This window comes from Papaver somniferum, chromosome 2, assembly GCF_003573695.1.
Source record: "Papaver somniferum cultivar HN1 chromosome 2, ASM357369v1, whole genome shotgun sequence".
In the NCBI taxonomy this organism is placed as follows: domain Eukaryota; kingdom Viridiplantae; phylum Streptophyta; class Magnoliopsida; order Ranunculales; family Papaveraceae; genus Papaver; species Papaver somniferum.
Window position 1 is genome coordinate 179,319,936 of NC_039359.1, and position 13,682 is coordinate 179,333,617.

The following is a 13,682-nucleotide window of genomic DNA, read 5'->3' on the forward strand; positions in this document are numbered from 1 at the left end:
GCACAATTTTAAATTGAATTCTCCCCCATTTATGTCATTCTCAACGAAAACGACGACAACCTTTCTCGCATCCAATATTTTTTGGATTCTGAAAAAAGAAACTTAAATATAATGGTCTTAGATTTTAGAGGAATCCAAAAACATTATTCTTTATGAGAAAATTACTAATTTTTTTTTTTGTTTCTTTATGAGCAATACCAAACTCCACCATCTAAGAGATCTCCAACAGTGGGTGCTACAAATCCTATGTTGAGTTTTTTTTAGATCCTTATTTATGGGGTTATATATATTTAGCAAAATGAATAGTGTTTTTCTCATGAACCATCTCCAGTAGTGCGGGGTCTTAGTTCTAGGATTTGTTTTTTTGGATTAAAATAAAAGTAATTCCTTTTTTCTTATTGGTTTAGAAAAGTTTATTTAAAAATAATAATTAAGAAAATAGTCAAAAAGATGACATGAAGGTCATTCCCAGGGTCTAAATAAGACTTTCTCTAAAACCTTCATATTTATTTTAACACCCTTCTTATTTTATAAGACCTACTGTTGGAGATGGATTTAATCTAAACGAGTGTCTAAAATTCTATGTGTCAAAAGAAAATAAAACTCTCACTCTCTATCGAAGATGCTCTAACAACCTTAATTTCAAATTTCAACCGTCTAACAATCTTATACTAGAAATTGCCAACTGAAAGTGGCAGATTCATCTGAGAGTTGCTCTAGGCATATCTATACGTCTTAAAGGTCTACGTGAAAAAAGATGCGGAGAATAAAAAGTAAATACATGCCCCTTTACAATCTGCCAGCTTAGATAAAGGTCTATTTCCCGTTGTCTTGGGCTATTGGTTTCCTTTAAAGCTCAATTCGCATTTATAGGTGTGGAAATAGTTTAACACGATCCGCCGCTTTACAAAGGACATCGTCCTTTGCTTAAAAGGCTTTGCTGTAGCTAAAATTAACGTCGTCAATGAAGTATAGGAAGTAAGGGCAGTATATTAATATTTGAGAACCACGGTGAACAGTTCTTAGTTAAAAAAAACTATGAGATTAGAGGCCAAACAACTTCTATCGGACCCCCCAAGAGTAAAAATAACAAAAGCCACATGACACGAAAACACAACCCGCACTTCCCACAAACCGAACATCGAGGAGTTTTACAAAGAAAAAACAACCATAACCGAACTGAATTTCCAAAAAATTATGACAAAAAAATGCATCCTGAAACCAATGTTGTTACTGGAAGATGAAGATGAATAATCACCAATCAACAACTGGAGCTCCTCTTCCATGATGAATCTGCTGATTCACTGTTCTTCAACGAGCAGCACAGGAGCTCATCTTGCTTGTCAGCCAGGAAAGATGCACAACAAGTTTAAACTTCACATATCCATGCCCAGACTTCTCCATGACAATAACGGTTGTTGAAGGTTGCTTCTTCTAAGATTGTAGGAGTATTCCCTGTCTGAAGATAATCTCAATTTTGGTGCAAACTGTGTTCATGCAAGCAAGTGTCCAACAATTTTTCTAGTCAACCCATCTGTAAAAGATCAGGTGAGACGAAGTTAATGAAAAATGATCTTACAAATACACATCTTATTCTGCCTCATCATATACCACAAGTAGAAAATAAACAGATAAACAACAAGACATTTTCAAAAGAGAAAGGATATCTATCAAGACTGCGGGAGAAAATAACAGACCTGCTTGAGCTCAAAATGGAGCCTCAAGTGATTCGTCCCAAACTTCTGCGCTTCCGTTAGAGGCGTCTTCACCATCTTCTTCCATTGAAAGCCTAATATATTCTCTATGTGCAAAGCGATCCCACTCTGTCAAAGTTGGTTCTTCACGTTCCTGATCACACCGCGATAAGAATAACAAATCTCTTAATAACACTATCATGGGAGTAACTCCTATCCAATTAAGAGGGTATAATCTGACAGTGGCCAATGTTATAAAAGCACATACCTGACGAATCAAAAACGGGTCACGTGTTTCAAAAGCCATAAACTTGTTAAGATTGAAAAGGATGTTGAATACATTTCCTGACAGTTTGGAACCCTTCAAATCACGCAGCGTAATATGGCATTCATTCTGCAGAGAAATTCAACATTTCAACTCTAAACTAAAATAAATTGCAGAAAATGAGCAGATAACCAGTGTGTGTGTGTGGTTATGACCTCTGGTCCAACCATATCAACCATCTGGCACAAAATATCCTCAAAGAGCACAGGCTCCTGGGCCATACACTCCATGCGATGCAACTGCTCCTCATAAAAAAACTGCATTTCGTTGGATGTTAGGACACCATTTCCATCCAAATCTATACACTTGAACCTGATGCATCCAATTTGTCATGATTAACTTCTACCAGTAATATAACAACCAAATTGAAATTTAACAGGGATCAATAAAGTGATAATGTGTATAAGAATTCTCATATTTTTCGCATTTATACTATAACGGCAATTTTTCTTTTTTTAAAAGAAACAGTCATGATCACAACTAGAACAAAATATTCAATACCTACAGCGCCATATAAAATGGGATGTTGTTGGGGTGTGTGTCGACATGACTATAAAATATAAGAAAAACAAAACCAACACAACCCTACACATGTCAACAGTTGAGGCATGGAGAAAAGAATAGTATACATCGTGCATTGAGTCGTAAGTCATACTCCTTCATCCATAAAAAAAGGATAACAATATTACCAATACTCTAGACTGGGTGCAGATGATTTATCCTCCTCCGATAGCATGAAATAAACAAAATCTTCGTATCCCATCTTCCCCTCAACCTTGCAAGTAAATCTTCTAGGGACCTGGGACAGATTTGTTACAAACAAAATGAGAAGAAAAATGTGAATACTTAAGGAAAAGATATTTCTTCAAGTACAAACTAAGTACGGAATGATAAAGCATGCAATGCTAACCTGAGAGAAAATCCTGTCCACGATTCGATATGTAAGGGCGTGGTTACCATATCTGATAAGGTTCTCTTTATCGATCAAGAAATCATGGTCCATGTCAAGCTCCCAAAACTTGCAGTATATAACATAGAAGTGTTCATATGAGAAGTATCTGTAGAGAAAAGGGATTAATCTGATTACAAATCACACCAGATCTCCAGCCGAAACTTCAAAACAAAATGCTACCCTCTTATGAAAAAAAGATTGTTCATGTTTCTAAGCATCACTGAAGAACACCTCGTAATGCTTCTCAAAACATAGTAACTTCCTCATCCTACAGCTAAGTGTGCAACAATGTGACCATTCATTTCTTGGATGGAACTACTAGAACAGTCTAAAAAACTATACCCAATAGTGAGAAGGGGAAAAGAAGAAGGAAAAGCTACTCCACATTAATGTGACTGACATGACTTGTAATGACAACCAAAAACATGCAGTGCATTCTACATCACATAATATCAATAAATGTTACCATACAAGAGACCTACCTCAAAACCTTGTTGATATCCTCTTCCTCGTCAGCATGTTGCATTGCAGTAATTAGATTGCTACGTTTCAGCTCCCGCAAGGTAAGACGGCCATTCCATGCTCTATTCACATAGAAAAATATTCTGTATATGACAGTTTCCGCTGGTTTGTAGGGGAAAAAAGGGTCATTTATAATGTATCCATGGTAGCACACTGAAATCTTAAACAGTAATCGAAGCTAAAATATGAGCAAGAAATGACCTTAATGCTAAGAAAGAACATTTGGGAGCAGGAAAGATATACTATAAGGACTCTTTACATACATGTACAATACGATAGTCCACTAGAAGAGAAATTGCAACAAAGGCATATGATACAACCCAATATCTCATAAGTTAGGAAAAAAATAACAATCAGGTAGAAAAGTAAAAGGGATAGCATACAAAGTTCACAATGCCAGGTCACAAATGAAGAGCTTCAACACAACCTGGCAAGTTTACTTACCCAAATACAAAGTTCACCAACAAAACTATTTTGTGACTCCTACGGTGAAACCATAACACTTCAATGACGACATGTTAAAAGGATTGAGACCTTCATTAACAAATAAACCTCGGGGTACCTCAAGTACATAATGTCACGAAAGTACTAATATCATTTAACTCTAACGAATATAATATCCACACATATTACTCAATCCCAAGAAATATAATCCCTAGTGCATCAGAGGAAATGGTGAATCAATCAAGCACGTACCATATCTTTCCTGAAACTCTGGCGTGCTTTGTAAAAACTCTAAACCAGGATGAGTAGCCAAAAGTTCTCGTAAAACAGGTTTGAAGTCTTCCTGCACCCAAATTGCACAGATTATGTAAAGGAAAGGAGAAAAAGAAAACACACCTAAGAGCTGTTCAAAGGCACACATGCTCATTTCAAAAACATCTACGCGTCTAGATGTTCAAAGGCACACATGTTCAGCTAGATCAATGTCCATACAAACCGAATGTGCGAAAAAAAAAACTTGCAACTATAGCCTCTGGAGAAGCAAAAAAAGATACCTGAGTGAGGTATCTACGATCCGGTTGCTTCAGAACTGTAAATATTTGGGTTGCTATATCCATAGTCAACATGTTGCCATTGATCCAGCAATCAACAAATGCATCCCTGTCAAATGTGGTTAGCCCAAGATAAGCAATATGACTAAAAGTATTTCCGAAGAAAGTGAAAACTATGCATAATCCCAGCTCCCAATGAGCATTACAAGAAAAAACATGTTTGGCATTTGAATGGAAGCAGCCACGGCGCAAACGTGACTACCAGTGCATAGCATTAATATAATGAAGTCAGCAAAATATTAACCCAAAAATGAAAAAGATAATTTTCCCTTTGTAATGAAAAAACAAGCTTCAACAACGAGAAATGATGTTCAGTCAAATAAAGAAGAACAGATACAATAAGGCGTACCTTGTGACAACACCAGTACAGTTCCCATCAATCTTTTTGAAAAGAGAGCTAGAAAAAAATGATGGCAACTTGCAGATGTCCTTTGTCACTAATTTAAATTCTGGAATTCATAAACAATAGTCAAAGTCCATCGATTCTGAATTACATAAAAGAGAAAAAAAAACTTTCAAGCTTGAAACCAAAAATAACATGACAAATGTTAATCTCACCATGAACTTGAAGCCCAGTGTCTAAGTGCCCAGCAAAATTCTGATTAATTCTGGCCAAGCATTGCTGTTTCAGTTCATTTGGTGGCGGGCGACCATTTTGAAAGTAGAACTGCAAGTATTGTAAGATAACATCCTCATGAGTCATGAGCCTTTGGACAAAATGAAAAAAAAAAACAAAATCAAGCAACAGAGAGTATGACAGACAAGAAGCACACAGCAACCAAACAATTATACATGCCTATTGATACCTGGGGTATGACTTCTCTTACTGGCTCCTTCACTAATTTTAAAGGAGAACCTAAAGAAGAGGGACCAACGCCTTGGCGTTTCATAAAACGCGGAGAACCAGATGAACTTCTAGGTGAAAGGGGAGGTGCACTGCCTGCTGGAAACATTGAAGGCAGTAAATTGCCCGAACCAGCAGTAGAGCTACTAGAACTCCCTGCCACATTGAGGGGAGACCCCGCTTTAGCATCGTCAAGCAAAGATTTCACCTGCATACGTATTGAGAAAGTGGATAAACATAAATGACAGACTGCTTGATTATAAAAACTTGACAAAGAACCTCAAAGGTAGTTTTGAAAATGTGTTTCAAGCCCAACCCATGCAGCAAATAACAGCTAAGCTTTTTATGAGTTCTGTAGCTTAAAACTGTAAGTACGAGCCCGAAACAATCGCTCCTTGTACTGCCCTCAGACCATTACTGTCAATGAAGGTGCCTGTAAACTTTCCCTGTACGGTGAAGTCATATGTAATGACTCATACATGGATGTACCACCATAAGGTTCAGTCAAGATCAGTAATCCTTGTGGCAGGTTCTTCAACAGTACTTCTGCAAATACTTTGCATGGGTTCATGCGCACTTGAGGCAAGTTTGTTTTTTTTTCTGCTAACAGCTAGTCTATGTCTATTTCTCTATAAAATAGGTCGAATGCGTATTTAGCAATTAACATGCTTATCTAGGATTTAAAGACACTATTTCATTTTCTATCAATTAGTTCCCTGCTCGGCTGTTATTACTTGCTAAAGTAAGTGATACTTAATATTTTCTTCAAGCAATTAATAAATGTACAGATGATCAATATGGCAAATTTTCCTTTCCTTCTCCCTCTATTTACAATTTACTACAGCACTCGCAATAACCCCTTAGTTCAATAAATGAACACTTAAAACGAAGCAAAAATTATGACAACCAAGGGAAGTATTTAATGTACAACATTCACATGATTCCAGTAAACCGGAGTTTTAAACACTACCAAAATTTAACAACAAATTAATAGTTAGCAAGTAAAATACCAGTCGATTGGTTTCAGGTAGTGAAAGCCACTTTGAGAACAACTCTTCAGCAATGTGAGGATTTGATTTAAGTGCTATTGGAGACAACTCAGGTAACTGCAATAAATCAATATCTAGGGATGCTACATCCCCCCTTACTTCATCCATATCCATCAAACCCTAATTCTAAATTTCATGCACACAAAAAAATCAATAAAATCCCTGGATCTCAAACTGAATACCTATTATCCACAAAACAATATCTTCTTTCTTCCCCTCGAACTCAATACTTATTATCAACAAAATTTTCTTCCAATTGACACCATTTTGTCTTCCCTTCTGAACCGAACAAATCTCCAACCCAGGAAATTAAATTACCTGATATACAGAACCGAAGATTTCAAGCCAGCAAAACTAACAAAATGTACAAATCTTCTTCACCTCTATTTTACTTCATGGATCAAAATAAGCTTTAAATCTTGGAATGAAATCCCAGAAACTCGTGGATATTAAAGAGAGAGATCAGATGCGATTTCTAGGGGTGTATGTTTTTATCTGGTAATTCTTCTTCGTTGAAGAGAAAGATTCGAGACCTCGAAACCCTTAAAACAGAAAGGCAGAGAGAACAGAGAACGAAAGAAAAAAGAGAAACAATGAAAGAAGAAAATCAAGTGTACCCTTCTCTCCTCCTCTCCAGGTGCGGGTCTTAATTTGGGTTAACCCGACCGACCGACCCAAAGGGTATATGCACCCTTTATTCACGAAAACTCTACATTTGGAACAATTGTTATTGTCCAGATATGGGACAATAAATCTGGACCTTTAATCATTCCCCTCTTCACCCCACTACTAATCCCGATGCTAGAATCATTCCCCTCTTAACCATCAAGATTTGTGCCACCTCATGTCCAAGATTTGGACCATCCCCTGTATCCCAGCTGTAGACGCTCCCCTTTATTTATGCACACTTCTGACATCAGTAAAAGGATGGTTTTCTAGACATTGTCATAGTTGATAGCTGTAACTCTAACCAAAACAACAGTCGGTTTTCAACTTTTCTCCAGACACAAGGTTGTTTCTGCTACTCCCGGACCAAACAATAGCAGTAAATAATAGGGTATATATAATCTCAAATACAAAACACAGTTTGGATAAGTTAGCCTATATAAAGAGTGGTCAGGATTTGTCGTCACAAAAGATAAATCTATGGATGTAATCGTTTGTCATAACTCATGGTTGTGATTGGAATTAGATCTGCATCTAATGGATAAAATTTACCATGTCACTAATGTTCCATTAACTCTTCATAATAAATATTTATTAATTTGCCATGATAAATGTAAAATTAAAAATGATAATAAATAAATTATATTCTATTAATGATGGTAATAAATATATTTTTCTTAATTAATAGTTAGGATCAGTTTGGTATTACAATGAGTTTTACGAAAGTGCTTTTTCGATGTGCGTTACTGTGCTAAGCTATGTAAAAAAGTAATTGAACATTTGCAAAATATAAACTAAAGCTAAAACTGATTTAAAAATCCATCAAATTGTGTTTGAGAAAATATCAGGTTCAACTATCGTTGTAGCAAATGACAAAAACAGACATATCTCTGAAAATTATTTTATTCTATTTTATCGTTTTTAAAAATAAGTAAATTTTTTACTATTAGACATATATATAACTAGGGTATGACCCGTGCCGTTAGCTTTGGATGGTTGTTGTTGTTATTATACTGTTCAATGCAAACTTATTAATTTTCCAATAAAAAATGCAACCTTATTACATTTGATGCTTTTTATACGATGCGTCAGTTCTTTTAAGAGCATACATCTTATGGATCTCATCACTGAATTTTTTTAATTTTGCATAAATGTTCGCTTTCGATTCATCACTGAAAAAAATTTAATTCATCGTGGGGAAATGTAAAGTGGTTTTTGAGCTGGTGAATTTGCATAAAATTAAGAAAAAGGGTGAAAAACATGTAGAATAGATGGTCGATACGTTTGTTTCAATGCTATAGTGGGAGTCGAAGATGTTTGAGTGAATTTCCTCCGATATACAGTATTTATTGGATTATTTTAAAGACTTTTTGTAAATTTTCTTTCCACTATTTGACTGTCCATAGGAAACCAAAAGTTTTCATTACATTAGAAGTTCTACTTAGATTCTCTTGGTTGGTCAATGTCGTGTTTTTGCAAGCTTTTTTTTTTCCACACAATAGTTTAACTATTTGACTGCCTTGAGATCATAAATCGTGAAACATGGAATTTCTTTAGCTACATATATATTCCAAGTTCACCTTACGATGAAATGGAACCCAAGCCCATATGCTAGCCAAAGAAGTGAAATAACATAGATTATGAAGCCCACTGCTAAAATTTACACTAATGTAATATTTTTAGCTGATCAGGTTGGAGAACGAACACCAAAAAAAAACTGTACGAAAATATTCCACCCACTGTCAGTCAATAGTTCCAAACTCTGACTTTGGGTTACTTAATTTTGGTTTCGCACTTTGTATACAGTGGTCATCTTCATCACCAAAAACTTTCTTACTGCATCTGTTGCAAGCCAAACGTTCCCAGCCACCGTAAGACAACATTTTTCTGGCATGTACATAGTTTTGTTAATATCTTGCATTCATGTGAGCAGAATCTTGGTAATCAGCAAGGGAAGACATACATGCAATACAAAATCATGCAAAAACTATACTCAGTCAGAAAATCATGTTGTAGGATGAATCTCATTTATCTTTTAAGTTCGGTGATGGTGTAACTGTTCTTAAAACACAAAGTGTCAAGGGAAACTTTGATTTGTGTGGTAGGAAGTGTTATTTGAAGTGGTTAGGATTTTCTAGACTTTTTGTCCACTTGAAAAGAAACGACATGTGCAAAATCTGCAGGGGAAAAATGGTAGAGAGGCAGAAATCAAACCGGTGGCTGCAATAATATTTTCTCTTGATTTCCAAGAAAATTCATTCATCTACGTTGGACATAATTGAATGTTAACATCCATAGTCCCTCGTGTTATCCGGAACAACACTGGAAAAAGTAAGTTAATCACAAAAACTTAAATGAGCAAACGCAAATGTCATCTTATCCATCGCAAAAATGAAACTCAAAAGGAAATCACTTGAAATAAGTATGCAAAACCACTTAGGACAAAAAGAAAGACAAAAATGCAAAATTCAAATTACCTACACCAACAACTGGGGACCTTATTATTCGAAAGTTGAGATGACATTAGAAATTACTGCATCACTGACAACAAAGAATGAAATCAGACCCAAAAGCTACAAATGCGAAAGTAGCTAAATAACATTCTTGCTATAATTATGGTAAAGTATAAAAGGTTATATACTAAACGCCGCTATGATGTTCTTTATGAAATTAATAATTCTGACAATAACTGAAGTACGTATCACAAACAAAACAATTCGAACCAAACTATTACATTAATTGCACAACAAAAGTTCGTTGCCATAGGGCTGTTTGAAAGTAAGACATAACAAACGGTAAAAAGTTGAATACCTTAGAAATCCTGGTAGATTTTAATGGATGTTCGCAAATCTTCTAAACGAAAGTTTAATAAAATATTCATCCATTGACGATACTCCAAGTTCATGCACCACCACTTGCTAACCTTCAAATGTAGTTATTTTGGTACATGATTATGTAGTCCTATAGGAGTTATATGTTTTATCCGTGGATTCTTCAATACTGATATGTAAATTGTCTATTCACACACAAAGAATATAATTGTTAAAAAGCTATCCGACTAACTTAGATTCCCTTTATATATTATTGAAATAAAAAATGAATTGGTTTTATTGGGAACAAAATACGAAGACATGAAAATCAAAAACCTCATTAGACATACTCGACTGATTATAAAGAAGCCTTCAACTCTCATGGCTATGAAGATCACATCTCCATTCATAATAACAATTAAGATTATAAAGAAAGAAAGAAAAGTAAATATGTGGTAATTACGGGATTGTGTATTACCTTAAATTTGGAGAGTTTCAATGTATGTTATGAGAGCCTGAGTTTATCAAAATCGGAATCAACACAAGACAGTGGGAAATTTTCATAATCCGAAAATACCTTCAAAATCAACTTAAAAAACAGCTATTAGAGTTGAAAAAGATAAAGTTCTTAATAACCTATTAGAGCACCAACACAAACACCCTATATAGCGAAATAGAGTATGAAAGGGAAAATCTTAAACAAAATCCTGCATAAATGACTGGAATATGTGTGTGACATGCACCATGAATCCAGCGAGGCCGAACAATGAATCAAAACTGGAAATTTCTGAAAAAAATAACATCAATCAAATTTAGTGTAACAAAGAACAACAATCGGAATCAACCCTAATAAGAAAAGTGAGTCATACCTGAGATAACGAGTTACATTAGTTTCAACGTCGAATTTGCGAGATTTATTTCGTTGAAAAGAGAAATGCCTAAAAACATTGATGAGTGAAATTCATTTCCTAACTTAGAACCAATCTGGACAACAAAATAAGTTAGGAAATTCATGTCATCATCAAAGTATGAAATCAAAATACAACAATATAAAAGAGAATTGAAGTCTGCATAGAAGAAGAGATAATTACCATATGCAAAAGTTTGAAACTAAGATCATCGGTTGATTAATTAAAATCCTATAATTCAGATTCATTTTTCGCTTTATGTCTTTTGATTTTATTTTGTAACTGCTGACGATAAGCATTTTTTTCTTCCTTAAATGGAATGAATCTCAGTTGAGAAACGGCCTTGATATTAAGAGGAATAACTCTGCATGATATTAGGGTGTGCAAAAACGTGGAGAATCCGAAGAGCAGAGGAGAGTGGAAAACCTAACAAATGGATGAATCTCGAGTCTCAACTTCATTAATTTTAGGGCCCGTCTTTTATACCCCTAAAATATAAATCTCTGAACGATCAGATCCTGGCCATCTTTTATGCACCAAAAATGTTAATTTCCGTCCAAATAGAATAACACTATCGTCCTGGGAAAATCTTCACCGTCTTTTATGTCCCCAAAGTGTAAATTTTTAGATGGTCGAATCGTGACCATCTCTTATGTCCCCAAAATGTAGATGGCCGTCGATATAGAAAAACACCATTGTCCCTTACAATATTCTCTATATAAAAATGAAGTTTTTTCGAGCGCTCTCATTAACCGGAGCTTCTGGTTGATTCTGGACCCACCAATTTTTGAAAAAAAATAATTTATTCCACGTCTACCAATAGAAAAAACGCAAAAAGATTCCAGCCCCACGGTATTTTCTTTTTTGGAAATGATACTTTTTTTGTGGAAACATTTTTTTTATTGTGAATAAAAAATTATCTCAAACAATAAAATATTACCAAAAATAATTAAGTCATGTCCAAAAACTAAATTAATCATGCATCAATCACAAAAGTAATCACATAATCAATCACATCACCGATCATAAAATTAATAAACTAGAAAATATTAAAAACATGTCCAATGTCCAATGTCTTGTTACAATTCTTCCATTTTTTCTTTTCCTAATTACAACTTCGTTTTATCAATTAAAATCAAATCGAAGCTAACAAATAAGTTATTCTCGATGATCACACTTCCGATGATGAGAAACTTTAAAAACAAAATAATTAATTGATCATGGGTACGAACCTTTCGATCGATGATGTGTCTCTCTTGTGAATAGATTTATTGTTGATCCTGTTTGCATAAAAATAAATTGCTCAATCGTTAGAATTTGAAACCGATAAAAGGAAAGTAAATATTGATTAGCATACAAAATCTAGCAAACAAAAAAACGGGCTCATACAAAAATAATCATAAAAAAAATCGAGTTATATTTTCGAATTAGTAAACATCATTTCCAAATTACTTTTCTTATTTTTTTATACCATAATTAATACATAATAGATATAAAATAAAATAAAAATTATTAAATAAGGTGGATTTTTAAATTTCTTATGTCTTGATATGCCCGAGATATTGTATACAAAATTGTTTCCAAACAATTAAATTGATGTCCAAATTTTAAAGATTTTGATGGTCATCAAGATTTCATTCCTTGAATTAAATATTCTTTCACTCATTTCAGGGTTTTGTTTTTCTGGAAATTTGTGCTCATGCTATATATATATATATATATATATATATATATATAAATAAATAAAGTGCTCGATCAAGGTTGGGTCAGGTTGTTTTGTTGGTGAGTTTTTCCCCTAGGTTTTTTTTGTTTTTGCTTTTTTATTCACAATAATAATAATAATGAACTTTTTCGGATCTTTATGGTGGTGCTTGGTTTTTTTGTTCGCAGATGTTGGTTGTGTTTCTCTTTGCTTTAGTGGCGATAAATCAGCATTCAATGATGTCGTCTAAAGATGAGGTGATGAGTTTGATATTTTGTTTTCTATAATGTTAGTTTTGATCCGTGGCTATGTAATTTTGCAGATCAATCACAAAACGATAAATCAGCATTCAATGATGTCGTCTAAAGATGAGGTGATGAGTTTGATATTTTGTTTTGTATAATCTGCGTTTTATTTTGATCCGTGGCTGTGTGATATTGCAGATCAATCACAAGACGTGCACAAAATCCACATTGCTACTTTCCATCGAGAATAAATCAGTAATCTTTTATGTTGTTTCAAAACTTCATTCAGAGGAAAAGTTCTTCGGGCTTTTGGTTTTCTTATGTGATAAGAAAATATTAATCGCTCAAATAGCTTTTTATTTTGCGGGTCTTACAAGTTACAATACATTTTTTAGGCTTGATCCATGGTTGTCATGATTTTTGCAGATATAATAGAAAGTGCATTGGAATAGTTCTTTGTTGTGCAGATCTGATGGATCAAAGTTAGAGCAGCTATTCGTATCATGTGCTCAGCGCTCTATATCCTAGAAAACAACAACTACTTCTCCGTGCCTACACAACCCTAATATCCGAGCATTTGATATATTTTTTTTTGTACTAGTTTTCTAACCAACCTTTCTTATTTCTCTCGGGTATGAAATCTCTGTTAATGTTTTGTTATGTGACCTTTATTGTTTATTACTTCTTATAATTGCAAGTTTGTTTTTTTATTCAAGCTGCAAACAAGCTTGAAAGTCATCGCCCTTTCTTTGTCTTTTCAATGGTGAACTCCGAGTTTGTGGAGGGAATTTTTTATGAACCTGATTGCATGAAATATTTGTGTGTGTGTGTGTTTTTATTTTTCTTTTTGTCGATTAAATATTTGTTTGTGTTGATGCAGAATTTATCAAATGTTGTTGTTGTGGTATTT

General features: G+C 34.3%; 1 protein-coding gene and 1 long non-coding RNA gene across 3 annotated transcripts; both read right to left on the reverse strand.

Moving 5' to 3' along the window:
* Positions 1 to 972: 972 nt before the first annotated feature.
* LOC113349901 (probable serine/threonine protein phosphatase 2A regulatory subunit B''gamma) lies at positions 973 to 7,027 on the reverse strand. The gene is made up of 13 exons (XM_026593935.1): positions 6,403 to 7,027; positions 5,355 to 5,600; positions 5,107 to 5,215; positions 4,898 to 4,997; positions 4,492 to 4,597; positions 4,190 to 4,280; positions 3,454 to 3,595; positions 2,930 to 3,077; positions 2,709 to 2,818; positions 2,175 to 2,331; positions 1,963 to 2,088; positions 1,698 to 1,848; positions 973 to 1,534 (listed from the first exon to the last, which is right to left on the reverse strand). The coding sequence occupies exons 1-12, from the start codon at positions 6,553 to 6,555 to the stop codon at positions 1,708 to 1,710; spliced, it is 1,629 nt and encodes a 542-aa protein (XP_026449720.1). The 5' UTR covers positions 6,556 to 7,027; the 3' UTR covers positions 973 to 1,534; positions 1,698 to 1,707.
* Positions 7,028 to 8,609: 1,582 nt separating this feature from the next.
* On the reverse strand, positions 8,610 to 11,134 carry LOC113354282. Of its 2 annotated transcripts, none has more exons than XR_003361777.1 (7): positions 11,009 to 11,134; positions 10,787 to 10,901; positions 10,396 to 10,704; positions 9,919 to 10,123; positions 9,589 to 9,648; positions 9,322 to 9,429; positions 8,610 to 8,994 (listed from the first exon to the last, which is right to left on the reverse strand). It is a non-coding gene; the product is annotated as an uncharacterized LOC113354282 (long non-coding RNA). The 2 variants fall into 2 exon arrangements; XR_003361776.1 differs by having other exon boundaries at positions 9,585 to 9,648.
* Positions 11,135 to 13,682: the final 2,548 nt, after the last annotated feature.